The 18,580-nt window shown below is 50.4% G+C and overlaps 8 protein-coding genes across 8 annotated transcripts; 4 read left to right on the forward strand and 4 right to left on the reverse strand.

Annotated features, from left to right (window-relative positions):
• Positions 1-1,069: 1,069 nt before the first annotated feature.
• On the reverse strand, positions 1,070-3,133 carry VFPPC_06339 (P-loop containing nucleoside triphosphate hydrolase; the record flags this gene model as incomplete). The annotated part of the gene is made up of 2 exons (XM_018285386.1): positions 1,070-2,796; positions 2,848-3,133. 2 exons carry the CDS (start codon positions 3,131-3,133, stop codon positions 1,070-1,072), a joined length of 2,013 nt encoding a protein of 670 aa, XP_018142499.1.
• A 509-nt stretch (positions 3,134-3,642) lies between these two features.
• VFPPC_06340 (N-acylsphingosine amidohydrolase) lies at positions 3,643-4,831 on the forward strand (the record flags this gene model as incomplete). The annotated part of the gene is made up of 2 exons (XM_018285387.1): positions 3,643-4,157; positions 4,204-4,831. 2 exons carry the CDS (start codon positions 3,643-3,645, stop codon positions 4,829-4,831), a joined length of 1,143 nt encoding a protein of 380 aa, XP_018142500.1.
• Positions 4,832-5,037: 206 nt separating this feature from the next.
• On the reverse strand, positions 5,038-6,793 carry VFPPC_14015 (platelet-activating factor acetylhydrolase precursor; the record flags this gene model as incomplete). The annotated part of the gene is made up of 2 exons (XM_018291786.1): positions 5,038-6,412; positions 6,471-6,793. The coding sequence occupies 2 exons, from the start codon at positions 6,791-6,793 to the stop codon at positions 5,038-5,040; spliced, it is 1,698 nt and encodes a 565-aa protein (XP_018142501.1).
• A 1,816-nt stretch (positions 6,794-8,609) lies between these two features.
• Positions 8,610-11,255, reverse strand: VFPPC_14016 (heterokaryon incompatibility protein (HET) domain-containing protein; the record flags this gene model as incomplete). The annotated part of the gene is made up of 1 exon (XM_018291787.1): positions 8,610-11,255. The coding sequence occupies one exon, from the start codon at positions 11,253-11,255 to the stop codon at positions 8,610-8,612; it is 2,646 nt and encodes an 881-aa protein (XP_018142502.1).
• A 1,104-nt stretch (positions 11,256-12,359) lies between these two features.
• Positions 12,360-13,277, forward strand: VFPPC_16313 (Rossmann-fold NAD(P)(+)-binding protein; the record flags this gene model as incomplete). Its single annotated transcript, XM_022429008.1, has 1 exon — positions 12,360-13,277. The coding sequence occupies one exon, from the start codon at positions 12,360-12,362 to the stop codon at positions 13,275-13,277; it is 918 nt and encodes a 305-aa protein (XP_022284318.1).
• A 773-nt stretch (positions 13,278-14,050) lies between these two features.
• VFPPC_06341 (MEI5 protein) lies at positions 14,051-15,729 on the forward strand (the record flags this gene model as incomplete). The annotated part of the gene is made up of 2 exons (XM_018285388.1): positions 14,051-14,724; positions 14,793-15,729. The coding sequence occupies 2 exons, from the start codon at positions 14,051-14,053 to the stop codon at positions 15,727-15,729; spliced, it is 1,611 nt and encodes a 536-aa protein (XP_018142504.1).
• Positions 15,730-16,481: 752 nt separating this feature from the next.
• VFPPC_06342 (NAD dependent epimerase/dehydratase) lies at positions 16,482-17,267 on the forward strand (the record flags this gene model as incomplete). Its single annotated transcript, XM_018285389.1, has 1 exon — positions 16,482-17,267. The coding sequence occupies one exon, from the start codon at positions 16,482-16,484 to the stop codon at positions 17,265-17,267; it is 786 nt and encodes a 261-aa protein (XP_018142505.1).
• A 45-nt stretch (positions 17,268-17,312) lies between these two features.
• VFPPC_14017 (acetyltransferase, GNAT family) lies at positions 17,313-17,924 on the reverse strand (the record flags this gene model as incomplete). Its single annotated transcript, XM_018291788.1, has 1 exon — positions 17,313-17,924. The coding sequence occupies one exon, from the start codon at positions 17,922-17,924 to the stop codon at positions 17,313-17,315; it is 612 nt and encodes a 203-aa protein (XP_018142506.1).
• Between the last annotated feature and the right edge of the window lie 656 nt (positions 17,925-18,580).

Genomic DNA, 18,580 nt, shown 5'->3' on the forward strand with positions numbered 1-18,580 from the left:
GCCTCCTTGACGACCCTGGCCAATTTCCACTTATGCATGTCTACCCAATGCCGTTGTAGCTTGTCAGCTTCCCAGATCAAGTATCAGCCGTAAGCGGCCCCTGGTGGTGGGTGGCTGAGCCATGCAATAAATAATTGTCTCCATCTTCTTCCTGGATACGGAGCAGGCTTGGACGGTAAGTGTCGGCCATTTAGCCTAGGAAAACGGAACGGCCCGTAGATGCAGAGAGGCAGGCTTAGATATAGCCGTTGACATAAATCCATCGCCTCACATTTAGGTCGTGATCCGTGAAGCTTTCCTTATTGCACCAACACCAAGAGCTGCTTCAAACCAAGAACTTCTTCAAGTTCGTCCTAAAGCCGTTATTCACTTTTGAAGGGCGGTGCACCAAATACTGCGCGTGCGCGGGCAAGTTTCTCCATGGAATCAAGACTTACCTTTACAAGTAGAGGTGCTCCCATGTTAGCGAGCCACTGTGGAAACGACAATGTTTCGGGTACTAGAATCACTTATTGTAGCAGCTCTATTTGTTTAAATGAGCGGCGGAAGTCTATCTGATTTTTTCTTTTGCTTTACTGATTGTGAGTCGCTAAACAAAAGTCAGAGCCTTGGGACGTCGTCTTGAGGCACACCCGCATTTGTAAACAAATCATGATTAGATTTACGTGTATATCATGATGGTGTTGATTGACGCATACAATGCACCCTAATCGTCATAGTCATTTTAGTTGTTGTTTGCTAAAATAGTTGCATATGTTGCTCTGTCTATGACAACAAGCGTATCGTTGCGACGACTTTGCTCTTCGCAAACCAAGTTACGGTACAGTGTCCTCGAAAAGCCTACACGCTACTTTTCAGAATGGTGGCTTGAAACCTGGAGAAGAGTTTGACGGAATCTATATTTTTCATGCGGCTTTAGTCATATGTATCTACTTCAAGGAGAAGACTCTAAGCGTACGTCTTTAACAATCTCCCATACCCGGCACTGTTGATCGACAACATCAACACCACAAACACACAAACAAATATAATATCTATGCTCTTCTCATCTAACCGCCTCCCCGGGCCATCACAACGAATGCCCCGAAACCCTCAACACAGTAGCCAAATGCCCAAACCCCAACCTCTCCCCCCTATGAAACGCCAACAAACTCCCCGCCTTGACCATATTCTTAATCACCCTCCCATTCATATCCAACTTACTCAACCGCTTCACCTCCCCCTCCGTAACATCATGCCCCTCCTCGCCCCTGGACCTCTCCAAAAACGACCTCCAAACCTGCGCCCTCGCCTCCTCATCCAGCGGCGGATACTCCATCGTGATATGAATCCTCGAATGAAACGCCGGATCCATCTGCTTTATCCTATTCGTGGTCAAGAACAAAATCCCCTCATAGTACTCCAGCATTCTGAGGAAGATGGCCACGATCCTATTCCTCTCCATGTTATCTGCCGTCCTCTCCTCGAGAAACACGTCGCACTCGTCGAGCAGCAGCACCGCATTCCAGTTGGACACCATTTTGAGAATCTTGCCCAGGCTGTTCTCCACGTCGTAGGCGTCGTTGCCGAGATCCCCTGCGCTCATGGAGTACATGGGCACGCGCATCTGTTCGGCGACAGATTCCGCCGTGAGGGTCTTGCCGATGCCGGGCCCGCCGCAGAGAAGCATGATGATGCCTTTGCCCTTGCCGGATATGACGTCGTCGAAGGCGTTTTTGAAGCGTGCTTGGGATTCGGCGAAGGCGAGGATGAGTTCCTTCTTTTCGGGGGGCATGACGAGCGAGTTGAATGCGTTGGCGTCGAATTGTACGTCGGTTATGTTGTCGAGGAAGAATTCCATCCAGCGCTTGGTGCTGAGGGAGTAGCCTCTCACGATGGGGGATGTGTAAATAAGTTGGTCTTGTGTTAGGGGTGCTTGTGCCTGCGAGTCGGCGTTGGAGGACTCGTAGCTATTGCAGTTGGAACTGCCGTCGTCTGAGTCTGAGTCGTTGTTGTCTTCGCTGGGAGATAGGTTATCCAGCCAGAGGGTGTGGTCGGGGTTATTCTTCTCCCAATTTGCGCAGTCGACGACAACTCGGCCCTGGACCGTCTCGCGACACGTCTTGTCGGTATCTTGCTCGGGGTGGTAGAACGCCACTCCCTCATACTGTCTGTAGCAGAACCCGGCGAGACTTTCGAACCTTCGCCCTCTCTCACGAAGCGTTTCCTTGATCGCCTCCGGGTTTGAGCAGTACTCAATGGGGTAGCAGGGCAGTGAGGAAAAGTTGGCAAAGCCAAGAAACGCAGGGATACGCAGGTTCAACGAGCTCCAGCCCATCTTTACGCCATCCCAGTCGATGATCTTGCATTCCAGGTTATATACCTGACCACACGGCGTTTGAGCAAAGTATCCACGCTTGAAGAGCGCAGCCACCGGTTTGCCCTCTTTGATGCCGAACACAGTACAATCAGGCGGGAAAATAGTCCACAAGTGGTCGAATGTGACGCTCTTGTTCTTGAAGTAATCTTTTCGAAGGTCGATAATGTCACCTAGCTCCTCCTTCATAATGGTGTACAGCAGGTCCAAATGCTCCTTGGCAGTTGGATCCTGATCCTCTGCATCTCGGGCAGCTTCGAATTGTTCCCACCGATGGAGAAAGCACTCAAATGGAGCCTTGAGCTTCAACCGAGACAAGTCGGTCGTAATTCCAGGATACCCGCGAAACACATTTCCCAGCGCGTTCTTCAGATGCGGTGACTGGATGATGATGCTGTCGATTTCGAGATTCTTCGTCGAATCGGCATCCTTGGGTTTTTCTGGGGAATATTAGTCGCGGGGTGGTTTGCGTAGATAGTCATCCAACTTACGTTTGCGTACGATAATTGCAAACTTTTGCGTCTCCTCTCCTTCGGCGGCCTCTTCGAAATCAGCGGGCTTCTTGTCTGACCAAGATCGGTTTCCCCGTTCGTCGTATTTGGCGAATAGGGTCTTGCTGTCTGACACCATGCCCTTGAGATGGACCTCCTTCTTCTCATCTTCTGTCTTGTCGTTTGTGGAGGTGGAATCGTCCATTGTTTCGGCTTCAGCAGATTCTGTCTGTGGTGTGATGATGACGGTGGACGACTCGTCGTCACTGTTGGATAGTTGCGCCATGGTGAAGTATGTGACTGTTCACAGTTCCGACAAGAAGCACAATGAAGTTGCCATGAAAAAAAGATAGAGGTCTGTCAGTCTTCCTACTTTATACCCATCGATGTCGAACAGTCATCGCCTCCAATTCTGCCTCCGCATCTGCCTAGACATGCCCGCTTGCTCACGCCGAATCCTCCACACTCTCAACCAATCAGTTTACATGGAACCTAAAATCTACGGCATCAGCCCGAAACAGATTGATTATTGAGGCCGCCCAACCATGCACAAGTCAGCATCTCACTGCCATCTGGAGATCAAATGCCGTTGTTTGGCTGTTTTCTATCCACATGCACAGCCTTGAGGCATCAGCCCCGCTGATTGACGAGAACAACCCTGTCAATATTGATCTTGCCGTCTGCTGCCTAGACCTCATCATCCATTTAGATTCATCTTCACATTATCAACATATTGAGAACTTATCCTCATGTCAATTATCACTTACTGCCTAACACAAACAATGTAATCTCATCATGGACGAAGCCACCATCCCGACATACCGCATAGACCTCTCCCTCCCACCACAACAACGCTACAAAACCATCTCATCAGACTTCGCCCCCCAAATGAGGCAAATCACACCCCTGTTCGACAAAGTCATCGCCTCGTTCATCCAATCCATCCTGCTCCAACGCCTCATCAAGTTCCTGGCCCGACTCCTCCTTCGTCGGGTACACTCCTCTGAGGAAACGCAGGAACTAAAGGGAATAGCTAGGGCCAGCGGCGTAGAGCTCTATATCCTCGTGGCGTTTAATGTCCTGCTAGACAGCCTGCTAGGATGCACGAGTGGCGGCGTGTTGACGAAGCCGAATGGTAAATATGCCCGCGAAAGGATGATGCATTTTCGTACCCTGGACTGGGGCATGGATGAGCTGAGAAAAGTCCTTGTTGTGCTGGAATTTGTGAGGAGTGAGTCTGATGAGCCGGAGAGGGTTCTCTGCAGGACCGTGACGTATGCTGGGTTTGTGGGAGTCTTGACGGGTGTCAAGTAAGTTGTCTTGTTGACGTTGAGTAGTCTCTCTTACATCTGATAGACAGGACCTATCTCTATCACTCAACTTTCGACCCAATCACACGTCATCTACCCTTCTCCTGCGGCTACATCAACTCCTTGTGCTGCTGGCTATTCGCCCATCGATATCATCCGTCCTTCGAAAGCACCTCTTTGATCCAGCGACAAACATCTCAAACCTTACCAATTCTCTAACAAGCAGCACTACCACCGCGCCGGCTTACATTATCGTCTGCTCTGGCAAAGACACTACTGTAGTGCAAACGGATCTATGCGGTGGCGTATCCGACTCTGCAGTAGACTACATCTCCCACACTAATCACGATCTGGCTTCTTCCAGAGCCACCCAGAGGGCTAGCAATGTTATCCTAGGCATGGAGGGCTTAGTCGAAGAGAGTGAGGAGCGAAAAGGCTGTATAGATAGTAAGTGGGAGAAGTTGAGGAAGAGACAAGAGGCGCAGATGTACAAGGCGGGGAGAAGGGACACTGTGGCGGTGAGTGAGAGGACTTTACGAGGCTGGGTGATGGAATATCCGATCATGAATGAGTGTTCCCATTTCGGGTGCATTCTCGATCCGGGCACCGGGAGCATTCGGTGGCTGCAGAGAGGGATACAAGAGGATGAGTCCGAAAACAATGACGAACAATGACGATTTGGATCACGGGTAAAGAATATCATCTCAGTAGTATCGGTACATCTTGGCGGAACTCATAGGCTCAAGAGGCACAAAAGGTAAAATATAATTGTTCCTTAACAAGTATCCTATTCTCATATCTAACGCCAAGCCATGCAATGCTATGTGGTACATAAATCCGGGTATCAACAAACAAATTTCGTAAATCTCCCCATCGTTCGTCATGCTGCAGCGGCGCTCAGAGTTTGCGCCACCGGCTTGATAGCTGCATTCTCACTTGGTTCCAGCTCGTTTTGCATCTGCTCTTCGCCCTCCTCCACCTGCTCTTCTACTGTTTTGCCGAAATTCTTGCCAACAAAGTCACCCAAGCCAATCATGTCGATCCATTTCCAGTGGCCGACTGACTCGGTACCACTCCTATCAAAAATGGCTCTGTCATCCTCGATTCCTTCCGTGGTCGATGGAGGTTCGCCCTGCTTCGTGCTGCTCAGCTTGTCTACATGAGCCCCGTCGACAAGATCACCAGCGTAGGTGCGAGACACTGGAATGCCGTTGGCACGGAATAATTGTAGCTGGGCTCGCAGATTCAAACGCAAGGCGCGCTCCGGTTGTTCAGCGTCAAAAATCTTCTTGGTCAACCAAGGGAAGAGAATCCCAAAGTCGGATTGGCTCAAGTGGGCCGAGTTGACAACATAGAAAAAGTTGGGTTCTGGCAGCTTGATGCCGCTAGGTCGCTCGAAGAGCTGTGGCGTAACCGTCTTGGAAGTCGGGTCTGGAGATAGAAGCTTGGCCTTGACATGGAGATGCTCAGTCCAGTTGTGGAAGGTTTCAGATTCAACAGCTAGAAGCGCCGTTCCTCCTGGTGCCGATGGAACATCTGCGTACACCGGTAATGGAAGGTTATGGAGAGGCTTCGAGTTTGGCCCAAGCAAAGGTAGGCACCACATATCGAGAAGCATCGTGACGTTCTTTTCCGTAATCTGCTTCCGGATGTTGCTATCCTTGGCAGGTGTGAATAGCGGCTTCTTCATATTCGCAATCTTGGGGTCGTCGGCATAATAGTTGCACTTGAGGAACTGATGAACGGTTGCGGCACCAAAGCTATGCCCGCCAAAGATGATGTGACCTGGTTCGTGGACATCAAGGCGACCGACAAACTGCTTTAGCGTTGGAGTCGTCAAGTTCATGTTAGTGAATTTCCTGTCTTGGTCAATCGCCAGTATAGCGTCGTGGATAAGCCCAAGCTCCCAGAGTCGTATTCTCAACTGGTCCTCTCGGGCCTCGTAGACTTCCGGGGTGACTTCGTGTGCGATGCGGTTATACGGGACGACGCGACGAGCTTGAGACGAAAAGAAGCGACTGGCTTGGTCGGCGAGTCGAATAAATGACACCACAGCACTGCCATCGCGATGTTCTGGGCAAAACACCACCACGCCGTGTGATGCGAGTGATCCAGCTATGTAGGAATACGAGTTTCGGCCACCTCCAAGCCCGTGCGAGAAGATCATGGTCGGCCATCGTTTCGATTCGGGTTCGGCAGCTTCGGCATTTTTATGTGCTGGAATCGTTGTGTAGTGAAGGTGACGAGGCAAGAACCTGCAGGGTTGTCAGCGAATGGCGTCATCTTTTACTTTTGCTTAGTATTCACACGTACGAGAGAATGTCTGCCATGGTAGGGCCAATGCCGACAAACTTGGTGTAGGCGGAAACATGGTGTCTCTGCGGGTTCGGCAACCAGGTAATGCGTTTCTCGTTAGATTCGGAGACGGCAGGATAAAACACTCGAAATTGAACCGTTGGAATATCGGAGGCGTTGGCCGGCGCAGGACTCGGAGAGCAGAGGTCCTTGACGGGGATTTCGACGTCGACGGTGCCAACCTTGTATGGTCCGGTGTACTCTGGGAATGCCGGAACTGGGCTCAGTCGTGCCAGGTATGACGCCAGTTTGGATGCCGCCGTGGCATCCGCAGCAGACATTGTGCACCGTTTTTGATGGGGTTGTCTTTTTGGGCGGATGTTACTTGCGATTCAATTCATGAGGTAAGTTGCAGTCGTTCGGTCTGGTGCGGGTGGCGCCGTGCGATGTAGAAGTTGGGAGAGTTGGAATTGAGTCTGGTTGGTACCGATGGAGATGGTAAGAAATCAATTTGGCAGCTCGAAATAATGGGAAGAAGAAAACAAAAGAGCGTCTGGTTGTTTTGTTGACACAGGATGGAATGGAAAGCGAAACAGGGGAGGAAAGAAGACTCCGACCGAGGCGGGTGGATGGATGGATGGTTTTGTATCAAACATGAAGGACTGTATGGACTGTCTGGACTGTCTGGGTGAATTAGTTCAAGCCGCCAAGATCCGTCGTCCTTGTACTGGTACATGGACTGTGCAATATTGACGACACGACTGGACGCAACCAAGAACAGGCCCGCAAGCTCAGCCATGAAATTGCCCTGATCTGGCACGGCAGGGGCGACGGATATGGGCAACCCTGATTGGCAGTGGGCGACCGAACATTCATGTTGAAAGTACCGGCAAGGCATCTGCGCTATTATTTCTGAGGCAGGTGACGCAATGAGCAACTGCGGCCCTTGGGCCACTGGCACTTTCCCAGCTTTGGGCGACCAAGCCCCAGTGCCTGTGATCAGCGTCATCTCATTGGGCCACAACCAGATGTTGAACTTGCACTGAACTTCCAATATTCTACGCAACACAATCGTGGCAATGCCCTTGTCGATCCGCACCAAACCAGGTGGACGGTGCTTCTTTTCTTTGATGGCAGACCTACCTAGTACTTGACCGTCTGGTACCTTGCTTTGCGCTTTGCCATTATTTTGCGGCCATTTCTCGACGTCCAGGAGTGGCACGCGCCCTGCGAACTGGCCTTGAACGCGTCCCAAATCCCTCAGTGCAGACCCCAGACACCAGAGAGCAAGGGACAAAAACGATCACGCCGCAGCAACATCCTACAACCGTTGGTCATTGAAGCCGTGACACCAGCCGGGGCTACGGAGTACGACTGCCCGGAGTTTTCAGTGGGCGGAAGATACCAAGTCTCCGAATGTACTGCTACGTATGCAGCTTGTGGCCAAAAAGAGGGAGTTTGTCACGCGAGCATCCGTTGTATGACTGGCAAATTTGGTCCAAGAATCCAAATGCAACCACTCACAACGCAACGTTATGAAATCCTCAAACGACCATAAAGTTTGGCTACTCGAGAACTAAGCCCATTCCGCGACCGAGGCTTAGAGCTGCCGAGGAACCAGGGCAGTTTTCCCAATCTGGGCGAAGTACTTGACCGGAGACGCCGGGCTTTTGTGGAGAGTGCCGTGTTGTGGATCAAGATCTCAAGATGACATGGAAGAAGAATATTCTGGGCAAGTGATGTCCTACCAACCGGACAGCTCAGGGCAGCTCTGGGCAAATCTGGACCGAAAAGGCTCTTGATGCTTGGCAATTCGAGGGTAGTCGCGTGCTCACGGGCAATATTTCCATCGCGGGGTGTATCTCTTTCACGGCAGGCAATATCTCAACAGCAACCATAGTCGAATCCGCCTAGCTCAGCGCAAAAGTCCGTTCGCCACTTTTATTTTGTTTAGTGGAGTGTCAAATTATTACTGACATACTATCAGCCCTACAGCTGTGCTGTTCCTACACTAGACAGAATCCGACTCATGGGGTGGCTTAATGGTGTGGAATTCCAGGAACATCATCACTTTGACGGAACCATTCACCTTGCAGTACTCCGTATACCCAATATAATTACTACGGCACTGATGCGTTGACGGACCAGATGGGAATGCTAGCTAACCCAGATCCCCTGCCGTTTCCTGGCCTGCTCACAATAAAACGTTTGCGTTACATGGCTCCATGGCGCACAATGAGAGCGTCTCTGCTCCTCCGACATGCCCGTAACCTCGTCCAGCAACCTCATCTTGAGGTCCTTGTTGGGGTACGCCCCTACCTGCGCGCCGAGTTCAGCTCTTTCATCCCACATTTTACCTCTCGGGGCACCGGGTGGCAACTCATGGTGGATCCCTGGCCTTCTAGAACGCCATCGTGAAGCTTCTGGGACCAGCGAGATGGTACCTATTCGTTCAGCCACACCCTTGTTACAGTTAACCACTAAGATACGCGGGACGTCCATTGTCGGAAGAATTATGCCAGTCCACGTCTCCGTAACAAGCCTCTCCGCAAGGTCAATCTTTCCCATGACGGTACTCGAATCCAGCGTCAAATCCAGGCGGATGTAAGCCTTACCAGGCTGTCCACGATCGACCGGGAAGGCCCAAAAGAAGTCGCCGTCAAGGCCTGGCCTCGAGTAGCCCTCTGTTTCTTCGAATGGCACAAAGTACGGCTCATGCTGGTCGTTGTCCCGAAGTATGGCAGGCTTGTTCCCTCGATGGCCCCACGGTACACCCGAATCCTCGATCCTGAGATCCACAGTCCATGCCTCGATGTGAATGTACGGCGTTAGACGGAATGAGTATGCCGCATGGAAGGCAGCAAATTCCGAGACCTCGTTAGGGAAAGGAATCACTGTGCCATCTAGCTTTTGCGCCCAGACATAGAAATGGCGAGATTGGTAAGAACCTGTCAAAGACTTCTCTTGATCCATGGCAGCAGTCCCCGTATTTATGGCTGGAGAGTATATGGCTGTGAAATGCCAACCTGTCCATGACCAGCTCGGGAAGCCCTCACGCCTTTTTGTCGGCAACCGTGTTCCCCAGCTCAAGCCATTTATGAGGGCAGTCAAGGCATTAGACCTCTCTGAAACCTTTTGGCTTGTGAGCAGCGGCACGCCCTGGAGATGATAAAGCGGCTTGGGCATCTTTGAAAAGTGTTCGAGAACTCCCAGAAAAGCGTTTAGCTTGTCGCTCTCAAAAGTGAGTTTCCTATGGCTGTACTGCGCGATGCACTGCACCATATTGTTGACTGACAAGTCGTCATTCATGTGTGGGAAGGTCGGATTTTGCACAAAGCGGCGATGGCGAATTGACGGCTCTTCATCGCTGTGTTCCGAACACCACATACTATTGCACTCAAAGTAGACACCGATATCCGTGAAAAAGGCACGCCTTCGAGAGAAGATGGCCTCCTGGAACGTCCAAGCCCTCTTAATCCAATCCGATTGCGTAATGAGCCGAGAATAATGTGCTCTTGTCAACGACACTTTAGTCAACACGATGCCTTTCGAAGTAACACGCGGCGCCATCTTCTTGCGGCTGCGTGATCCCACGCCAGGTAGACCATACGAGGCATCGGGGCCTGCCGCCGCATAAATGGTAAAGTGTGATAACTTGTACACTCTGTCCATTGCGCTCAGCTGTATCCTCTTGATCTCTTCATCATCCTGCACAATGCAGTATTTGTCCACCCACAGATACTGTAGTCCTGCTTGCAAGGTCACTGTCAATGCATCCTCAACTACCACGGGCAGGCTCCCGGGTTTGAGACGCCCCATCTCGTCAATCACTTGTTCTGGATGTTTCTGCATGCCCCAAGTATATGACAGTGCAGCATACCGCTGCCCCGGGGGAAGTGGGATTATTCGCCGGGTCTCACAGTCGATGACTTGAAACCTTGGAACATCCTCCGGCCGCCCATAAGGGTAGGGTGCCACGTTGTGATCACAATCCGTGTGATTGCCATGACAGTACTGGAGCCAGTCATGAATCAGAGTGTTGCTCATCCTATCGGCGTCCACAATTCGACCATTAACTGCCAGTCGTGCCGCTGAACGTTCATCGCGTATATTGCAGATAAAATCTGGATTAGCCTCGCGAATAACATCCCAAACACGACCCGCGGCGACGTCCTTCTCCAGAAACACCCCAACAACCGTATTGTTCACAATTTCCGGGTCCTGAATCGGCGTTTTCACAAACTTGTTGAACAAACTAAGGGCCGGAATAGCGTACAAACAATAGCCAAGGTCTTTGCTCACAGAAGGCAAGTATTCCGGATTATGAGGATGAGGAGTCCTCACCCACGCGAAGAGTCGACATAATGGGCATTTTGAGGTATCCCAACTGCCAGCATTTCGTCCAAGATGTGCTACAATCGTACCGTCTTCCGGAATTGATTGCTCAATAAGGATTTTACCAAAATCTATGCGTGCGCATTTACCGCAGATGGTTTCTGTAGTCAGTGTCGCAGTCTTCTCCCTGTAGGCATTGGTCTTGTCCCATGCTCCGCCCTCAAGGCCTGATCTAGCCATCCAGCCCGTAGTGGTGGACTCAAAAACGTGGTCGTCGATAAGTTTCTTGGTGACAGTGGTGACATCGTCGAGACTGTGCTCCTGGAGTAGCTGCACTATGAGATCTTCATCGTTGTGTTTTTGAATGAGGCTGCGAATGGCTTTTGGCCTGCTTATGGTTGAGTTTTTGAAGATGTCTTGGAGAGCTTGGTAGACAGCCTTTCTGTCTGGGAGAGACGGCTCAGACATTGTTTGGAGCTTTCGTTCGGAGTGTTTGATGTGATGCAATCGTGAGATGAGCACCAGACCATGAGAATAAATAAGGGTTGGGTTGGTGAGGCTGATTCAAGCATGTTAGTTGCAAATGCTGGCCCACACTCAGCCGCAACTAAAGAGAAGCCTGGAACATAATCATGAAAATAGGCTCCTGTCAAATGAGTTCCGAAACTCAGTATTGCGTAATGCAGCCGCGTCTTGAGCATGAGTTTACACAATAGAGAGGGTAAAAATAGAATTTGAAGGCTTCGTTAAAGATAGAGTTTTGCGCTGGGAGTGTGATATGGTGGAACATTTAGCAATGTTCTTCAACAATGGCGCTCTCATTGCGCCACCAAAGTCCTAGTCCCAGTCCCATCATAACTACTGTGTGATTGATGAACTGATTTGCATTATCGTGACCCATCGTTTCCAACCGAACTGAATAACGGAGCTCGTGGCATTTACTGCCGTAGGCAACTACAGATGCAATAGGCAGCTGAAGGGAACATCCATGCAAGTAAGCATGGAGTCTTGTCACAAAGTCACCAGAAAACCAGTCTTCATTGGTAACAGCTACCGATATATTCACGGTCCGCGTCCAATTTGATCGCTTACTACTTGAGATAAAGATGCTCAAACAAGTCGCGGACGATTTGACTTTTGGCTGACAAAACGCCGGACCGGATACTCGCAGTTCAATATTCTGCCGGTGGCGCACATCGGGCTAACCTCCAGACCGGAGTGTGCCAATGATGAAACATAATCGTGGCTGAGGGCTATCAAGTGCGTCAAATCGTCGCGGCTTTCTAGGCATCTCTTAAACTTCTTAAGAAGAGCAATGCGTGACTTTGTCGTCATGCGTAGGCAATCTGGAGGTAAACCATTCGTCTCGAGAGCACTTATCCGTCCTGCGGCATCCTCTCCCAACCGCATCAAACAAAAATGTCTGAAGAGCAATCAACAAGAAAAGTAGTGATATCTGCCTTCGGTGGCTTCTCCAACGTCAACGTCGTCACGGAGCAGATATCGCCGCCCCGGCAAAATGAAGTCCAGGTCAACATCATCTACAGTGGCTTCTCTGGCGCCGACATCAACATGCGTCTTGGTAGATATCCCATGCAACGGGCGGCGCCTTTAACTCCAGGATACTGTTTCGTCGGCCGTGTCAAACGAAATGGCTCCGGGTGCAACAAGTTCCAGATTGGAGATGCGGTTGCCGCCTTGACTGTGTACGACTCACAATCGGAGCTGCTGAACCTCCCTGAAAGTAAATTAATCTCCGTACCTGAAGATGTCGACTTACAGACAGCATGTGCCTTGGTACTTGATTGGGCGACGGCGTATGGAATGGTTTTCAATACAGCCAAAGTAGCTAAAGATCAGCGTGTCTTTGTCCATGGCCTCAGCGGAGCGGTAGGACAAGCCATCATGTCTCTGTCTCAAGGACAAGGCGCAATTGTATATGGAACTGCATCGGAGCGAAATCATCCAGATCTCAAGACCATGGGCGTGCATCCTTTCTCATACAGGGATAAGGCGTGGATCAAGGAGATGCAAACACTCGGTGGTGCACATGCCGTCTTTGATGCCCTTGGATTTGAAAGCTTTGACGAGTCGTATTCGATTTTATGTGACAAGGAGCCAGCTCGATTAGTTGGGTATGGGGCAAATTTACCGTATCTTGGTAGCAATGAAGCTAAATATGGTTCGCCCATACCGAGTGTTGTGAAATTATTGGCGAGGAATAGCGCACTGTGGTGTAACCGGTCGACGAGGTTTTATGACATTAGCAAGGACAAGGAGTTTGAACAGAACTTGGGACAGCTTTTCAAGTTGGTGCAGCAGGGGAGGGTGAATGTTCCTATTAAGCAGGTTTGGGGGCTGGATGATATTCGAGAGGCGCATGGTAGCTGGGGGAAGGCACAGGGAATGGGATCGATTTTGATACGAATCAGTCATGAGTTGGCTGTGCCGTCTATACGAGTGTCAGATGCGGCTGGAGGGGGGAGTTAAGTTTACTCGAGTTAAGCGGTCAGAACAGGATGATACGGAGTTGGAGGTGTTGATATATGATTTGTACTATTGCTTTGTCTGCCTGGCGGGAACATATGATTGTAATGTGTTTTATGTGTAATGTTTGTTGTACTTGTATTAATAAAGCTAGATACTGGATGTAGTGATGATGTACTCCTACGACAGACAATACTTACAACAATGGTTCATTCAAGTCTCTTTCAAGCAGGCGTAGCGAGAGCACGGCATCGACAGTAAAATGATACGTAGAATGCCACAAATTCTCCTATTTTAAAATCCTCCGTTGACGAAAACTGCCAACCTGCCCTAGTAGAAAGATCGCATCCGGGTCCCGGCCACGAACCATGGTTACACACACCCATTCTCTCACGACCCTACAGACAAGTATCCAGAGCCTTACTTACCCACCTTAAAATCCCAATCTCTACTTTTCAAGAACAAACGCAAATAACATTATGATACGTGCCTTTGCATGTTCAGGCCTTGTACCACAGTACAGAGTTTCCTCCAATTGATGAGCACACCGTGATCCGCATTGGACTTCACCCGCGGCCCAACAGAACCAACCAATCCGTCTATCACAACACACCCAAAATGCAGTCAGTTCATGATGCCGCATTCGTGGCCCGTGACTGCCTATAAGGTATATAAAATGGAGTCGGGCTCTTGCCAGGCTACTTTCTTCACGCAAAAACTTGTAACTCAATTTTATATCCAACTTTGACAGAACAACCGTGCCAGGCTCTCTATCGATGGCTACCGAAGCGCCTCCGAAGCCGATTGAGACGGAACCCTCTCCAATAGAATCCAATGATGATATCATTCGGGGTCTATTTGTCCTTATGGGAAGATATTCCTCAAGCGATGCGTTCAAGAAGCTCAAGACCCTTGACAAAGATGTCGAGATGCTGAGACGCGAGGTCATCGATCTTCGTATCACGAACAAAAGAAACTTGGAAGGGTATCTACTCGACCGTGGTGAGTGGGACAAGGAGAGAGACAGTCTGATTACGCAGCTTAAGGACCACGAAGACCGACGAACCCAAGAGCTGCGGGAGAGCGAGGAACGACGAAATCAGGAGATGTTGGCGAGACAAGATGTTGAGAAACAGCTCGAAGAGGAGCGTGCCATTAGTCAAAATCAACGGGATGAGATTAGTGGTCATGAATCAAGCATTCAGAAGCTGATTGATCAGACGAAGGGGCTTGAAACTGAAATCAATGCCCTCACCGCAAAGGACCAGGAACAGAAAGATGTTATTGATAAAGAGCTGAAAGAAAAGGCTGAGCTTCAGGAAGAGCTGAAGCGTGTCAGCGAGCAGCTGGACAAGAGGACCGACAGGCTGTCCGAAGTATTGGACTTGGTTGAAATGTATGAAGGCTTCACGGTGCAACTGAGCCCTCTGAACGACAAGAAAGCCCAAGTGTCAGTGCCCTCCGTCTCTTCTATCTTCACCCATACAGCATGATGATACTAACCTTTTTCTTTTACAGGCAAGGCGCGCTTGCAGACATGTTCAATAGTTCTTTGGACTATTTCGAGCGGTCACTGGGCCAAGAGGTCGAACCTGAGGTCCTTACGCGGAATGTCTCCCAAGATTTTGCGTCGAGTCGCATATCCCTACCACTCCCAGCGACGAACACAAATGATGCTCGACGAATGAGAATAGTAGCCGGCCTCATGGCATTTGGAAAAGCACTTGCCAATCATGTGTTTCGGCCTACCCTCATCACTCGGGACCACGAGCTGGATGGGGTGTTACACCTTACTGGGGGGCGGAATCCATCCCAGGAGACCTATATTCGTTCTGTACTCTTAAAGGCGATACCAGAGCGGCACCAGCAGAATGAACAGGAATCCGTGGACCTAGTCACCAAAAATGTACTCGCAGTAGTTGGACAATGGCTACTCGACGAATCGGCATTTATATCTGGGCTACGGTCTCTTTGCGACAAGGCCACCAAAACATGGGCCCTCGTCCAGTACCTGGAAGCCAAAGTATGGCTTGACTTCAGTTTCCGCGTGCCTGGCGACTGGGTGCCTGTGCCATTCCCGGCATCTCAGGCGCCTCCCGCCACCGCCTGCAAACCGGGGAACCACAAACCCACACCGCCGCAGAAGAAGTCGCAAGGCCAGCAGGGGGATCTGCCCAAGGGAAGCCCCAAGTCCAATGGGCTTAGTAAAAGCGATGTGGCGAGAGTTGTATGGCCGGCGTTTCTTGTGGTTGACTGTGAAGGTCTTGACGATGATGTTGATCCTACACAGGATGAGTTGCTGTATCAGGGGTATGTCTTGACGCAGGCGCAGATACGGGGTGCGGAGGACGAGGCCGCGGAGAGTTTGCAGAGGAGTCCGCCGAGGCCGAGGAAGAGACGTACTTCGGTTTCTCTTGTCTCGAATGGGAGCTTGACCGGATCGACTGCCACGTGAATTTGCATTCTTTACTTTGGATTTATTTTTTATGTTGTTGACTTTCTGTTTGCACAGTATGTCTACTTACCTATAGTTTTATTTCTTATGTTATGTATAGCATGATATGCGGGACTAAATTGATCGAATTTCTCACTTGTCCGCCGCGTTGATGGATCACAAGGTTACATGTGCTTCTGGGACATCTTTCTTTAGATGGCGGGGATGTGTGTGATGTATAAACTTTGTTCCGCGAAGTGTCTCTTCTTGATGCTGCTTACTTTGACAGGTGGTTAATGCATGGGTCAAACGCTACTCCAAGCGCGAGATATTTTATCCTTGAATGAGTACGGGTAGCAGCATGCGAGGCGATGCACACATCTGGGATGCCCAATTGACGATTCAAGCGAACAAGCAACGGTTTCCCATTCATTCAAACGGCCCTGCATGTCAATCGTTGTTAGTAAAGTTCGTAGCCCAGGGGTCGTCCTTGGCATTAAACATCGACGTCATCCCAGAAAAGCCATGTCAGCTTACATTTTATCCACCCGCGATTCAGCTCCATTGACTATTTCCTCTTTTGTATCAAATGCTGCGACATAATTTCAGGATGCAAGATACAAATTGTATTTTAAGTAGTCGCTGCCACCTACTTGTCATTGCCGTCTGTACTTGAAAATAGCCACCATCAACCACATACATGTAGCTCTCAAGCTGACTCAACCCTCACTTGTAACATTTGGTTGAAACTGCACACCAACCCCATCATCACCATGGGCCAAGAATACTCCGTCCCAAAGCCCAACACCAAATTCCAAGTCATCGGTGCCGGCCTCCCCCGCACCGGGACAGCCTCATTCTCCGCCGCCCTTGAAATCCTCCTCGCCGGCCCGGTCTACCACGGCGGCACGCAGCTCACCCTCGGGCCAGAATATGAAGTCAAGACCTGGCTCCGCGCGGCATCCCTATGGCCGCCGTCCAACGACTCCGCCCGAGACGAAATCAAGGCCCTCATCGCCAGTCGCCTAGATGGCTTTGTTGCCACGACCGATTGTCCCGGCACCATGTACATTCCGGAACTGGTGGATTTGTACCCGGATGCCAAAGTGATTTGTACGGTTCGTGACGAGGAGTCGTGGGAGAAGAGCATGGCGGTGGTGTCCACGGCAGCAACCAAGTGGTTCATGAGGGCTCTATTTCTACCGATGCCATCGTTGAGATACTTTCCAGCGTATATCGACACATTGAGGGATATCTGGGTCGCGCTGTATGGCGAGACGGAACCGGTGTCGAAGCTCACGTATCAACGACACATGAGGTGGTTGAAGGAGGTCGTCCCGAAGGACAGACTGGTGTTTTTTGACGTGAGGGATGGATGGGGTCCGCTTTGTGAGGCTCTGGGGGTGGATGTGCCTGATGTGCCGTTTCCGAGGGTGAATGACGGCGAGGCGATTGAGAAGTTTGCCGGGAAGCAGTTTGGACGGGCGTTGAAGAGGTGGTTGCTGTTGCTTGGGGGAGCTGGTTTACTTGCGTACGGGGTGTCTTGGGTGATGAGGTAGAGCGAGAAAGATGCGAGTTCATACTTGAGTTTGTTGGGAGGAAACTCAGCTGTCTATATCTCTAACCATGAAAATGACTTCCGCCCTCCCCTCTGGCGTATCGACGCCCATCCTATCAATCTCTCGAAACCCGAAATGCTCATAAAAAGGCCTCGCATCAGCCGTCGCTTCCACGAAGCAAACTACACCATCTTCCCTAGCTTTCTGGAGTCCCCATTCCATCATCTGTCGGGCGAGGCCCTTACCCATGGAGTCCTTCTCCACGGCCATCATATCCAGGTACCAATGCCTCGTCTCGCCCATATTCCGTTTATGTCCCTCAAACAGCTTTTTATAAAACTCGCTCGCTACCTCTGGGAGCCCATCTTCAGGGTATCCATCTTCAGAGTAGTCCTGTGCTGCGGCATCCGGTCGCACCCATTTCACGTAGCCGACGATCTTGTCTGGCGTGGACGAAGCAGGATCGGTGGCCACGAGGAATGTGGCGTCCGGTTCTTGGAGCTCTTCGGAAAATGCTTCCGACCAGTAGGCGCGGCCGGTGCCTGAGAGTCGCGGGAAGACTTGGCGGCTGAATATTTCGTGGGTGAAGGCGGACATGTAGACGTTGCAGAGGGCGTCGACGTCGTCAAGCTTGGCTTTTCTGAGGGTGGCTTTCATGGTGGTTGAGGGATGTGTGAGTGCATGGTTCGGGAGTTGGTCTTGTGAGATCTTGCTCGTTTTATTTATTTGACTTTTATTTGGCCTTGTTTACTGTATTTGCAGTGCAGTTTTTGTTTTTCCTATTTTGATTAAGTGTACATTTGCATGGCGAAGGCGCACAGTTGCATCGTTGCGAGTTGGCCATCGCGAGCCGGCATGACTCACCAAGTTGGAGTGCAATGAACAGTCATGTTGCATTCGCATTTCTCAAGCTGGAGCAGAGAAAAAAATGATTCCAAAAAGAATTGTGGAAACTCAATTCACGATGGCTTCTGAACTACGTCAAGCCGTGTCTGTCCTGACATGCCGAGCGTGAATGTTGCTCTCAAAATCGAGCAATTCACGGCTGGATCTCGCCGTGCCCCGCATCAATTCAATTCACGCCCTTGGTGCCTTTTAGTCATTCTATCAGTGCCCACGTATTGAAACGACGGATACGGAGGAAATGCAGCCAAGTACTTTCAAGTACATGATCTGTGGGGTAATATTGGGTTTCAGCTCTAAAATGAGGCGGATATCGATAGATCTCGCAACAGTCATGTACCTTGAAGTCCATGCCTACCTAGGTACATAACGCTGCCCATCAAGAACCCAGTTTGTTTCACTCACGATAA

The sequence above is a fragment of the Pochonia chlamydosporia genome, chromosome 5 (genome assembly GCF_001653235.2).
Source record: "Pochonia chlamydosporia 170 chromosome 5, whole genome shotgun sequence".
Classification (NCBI taxonomy): Eukaryota; Fungi; Ascomycota; class Sordariomycetes; order Hypocreales; family Clavicipitaceae; genus Pochonia; species Pochonia chlamydosporia.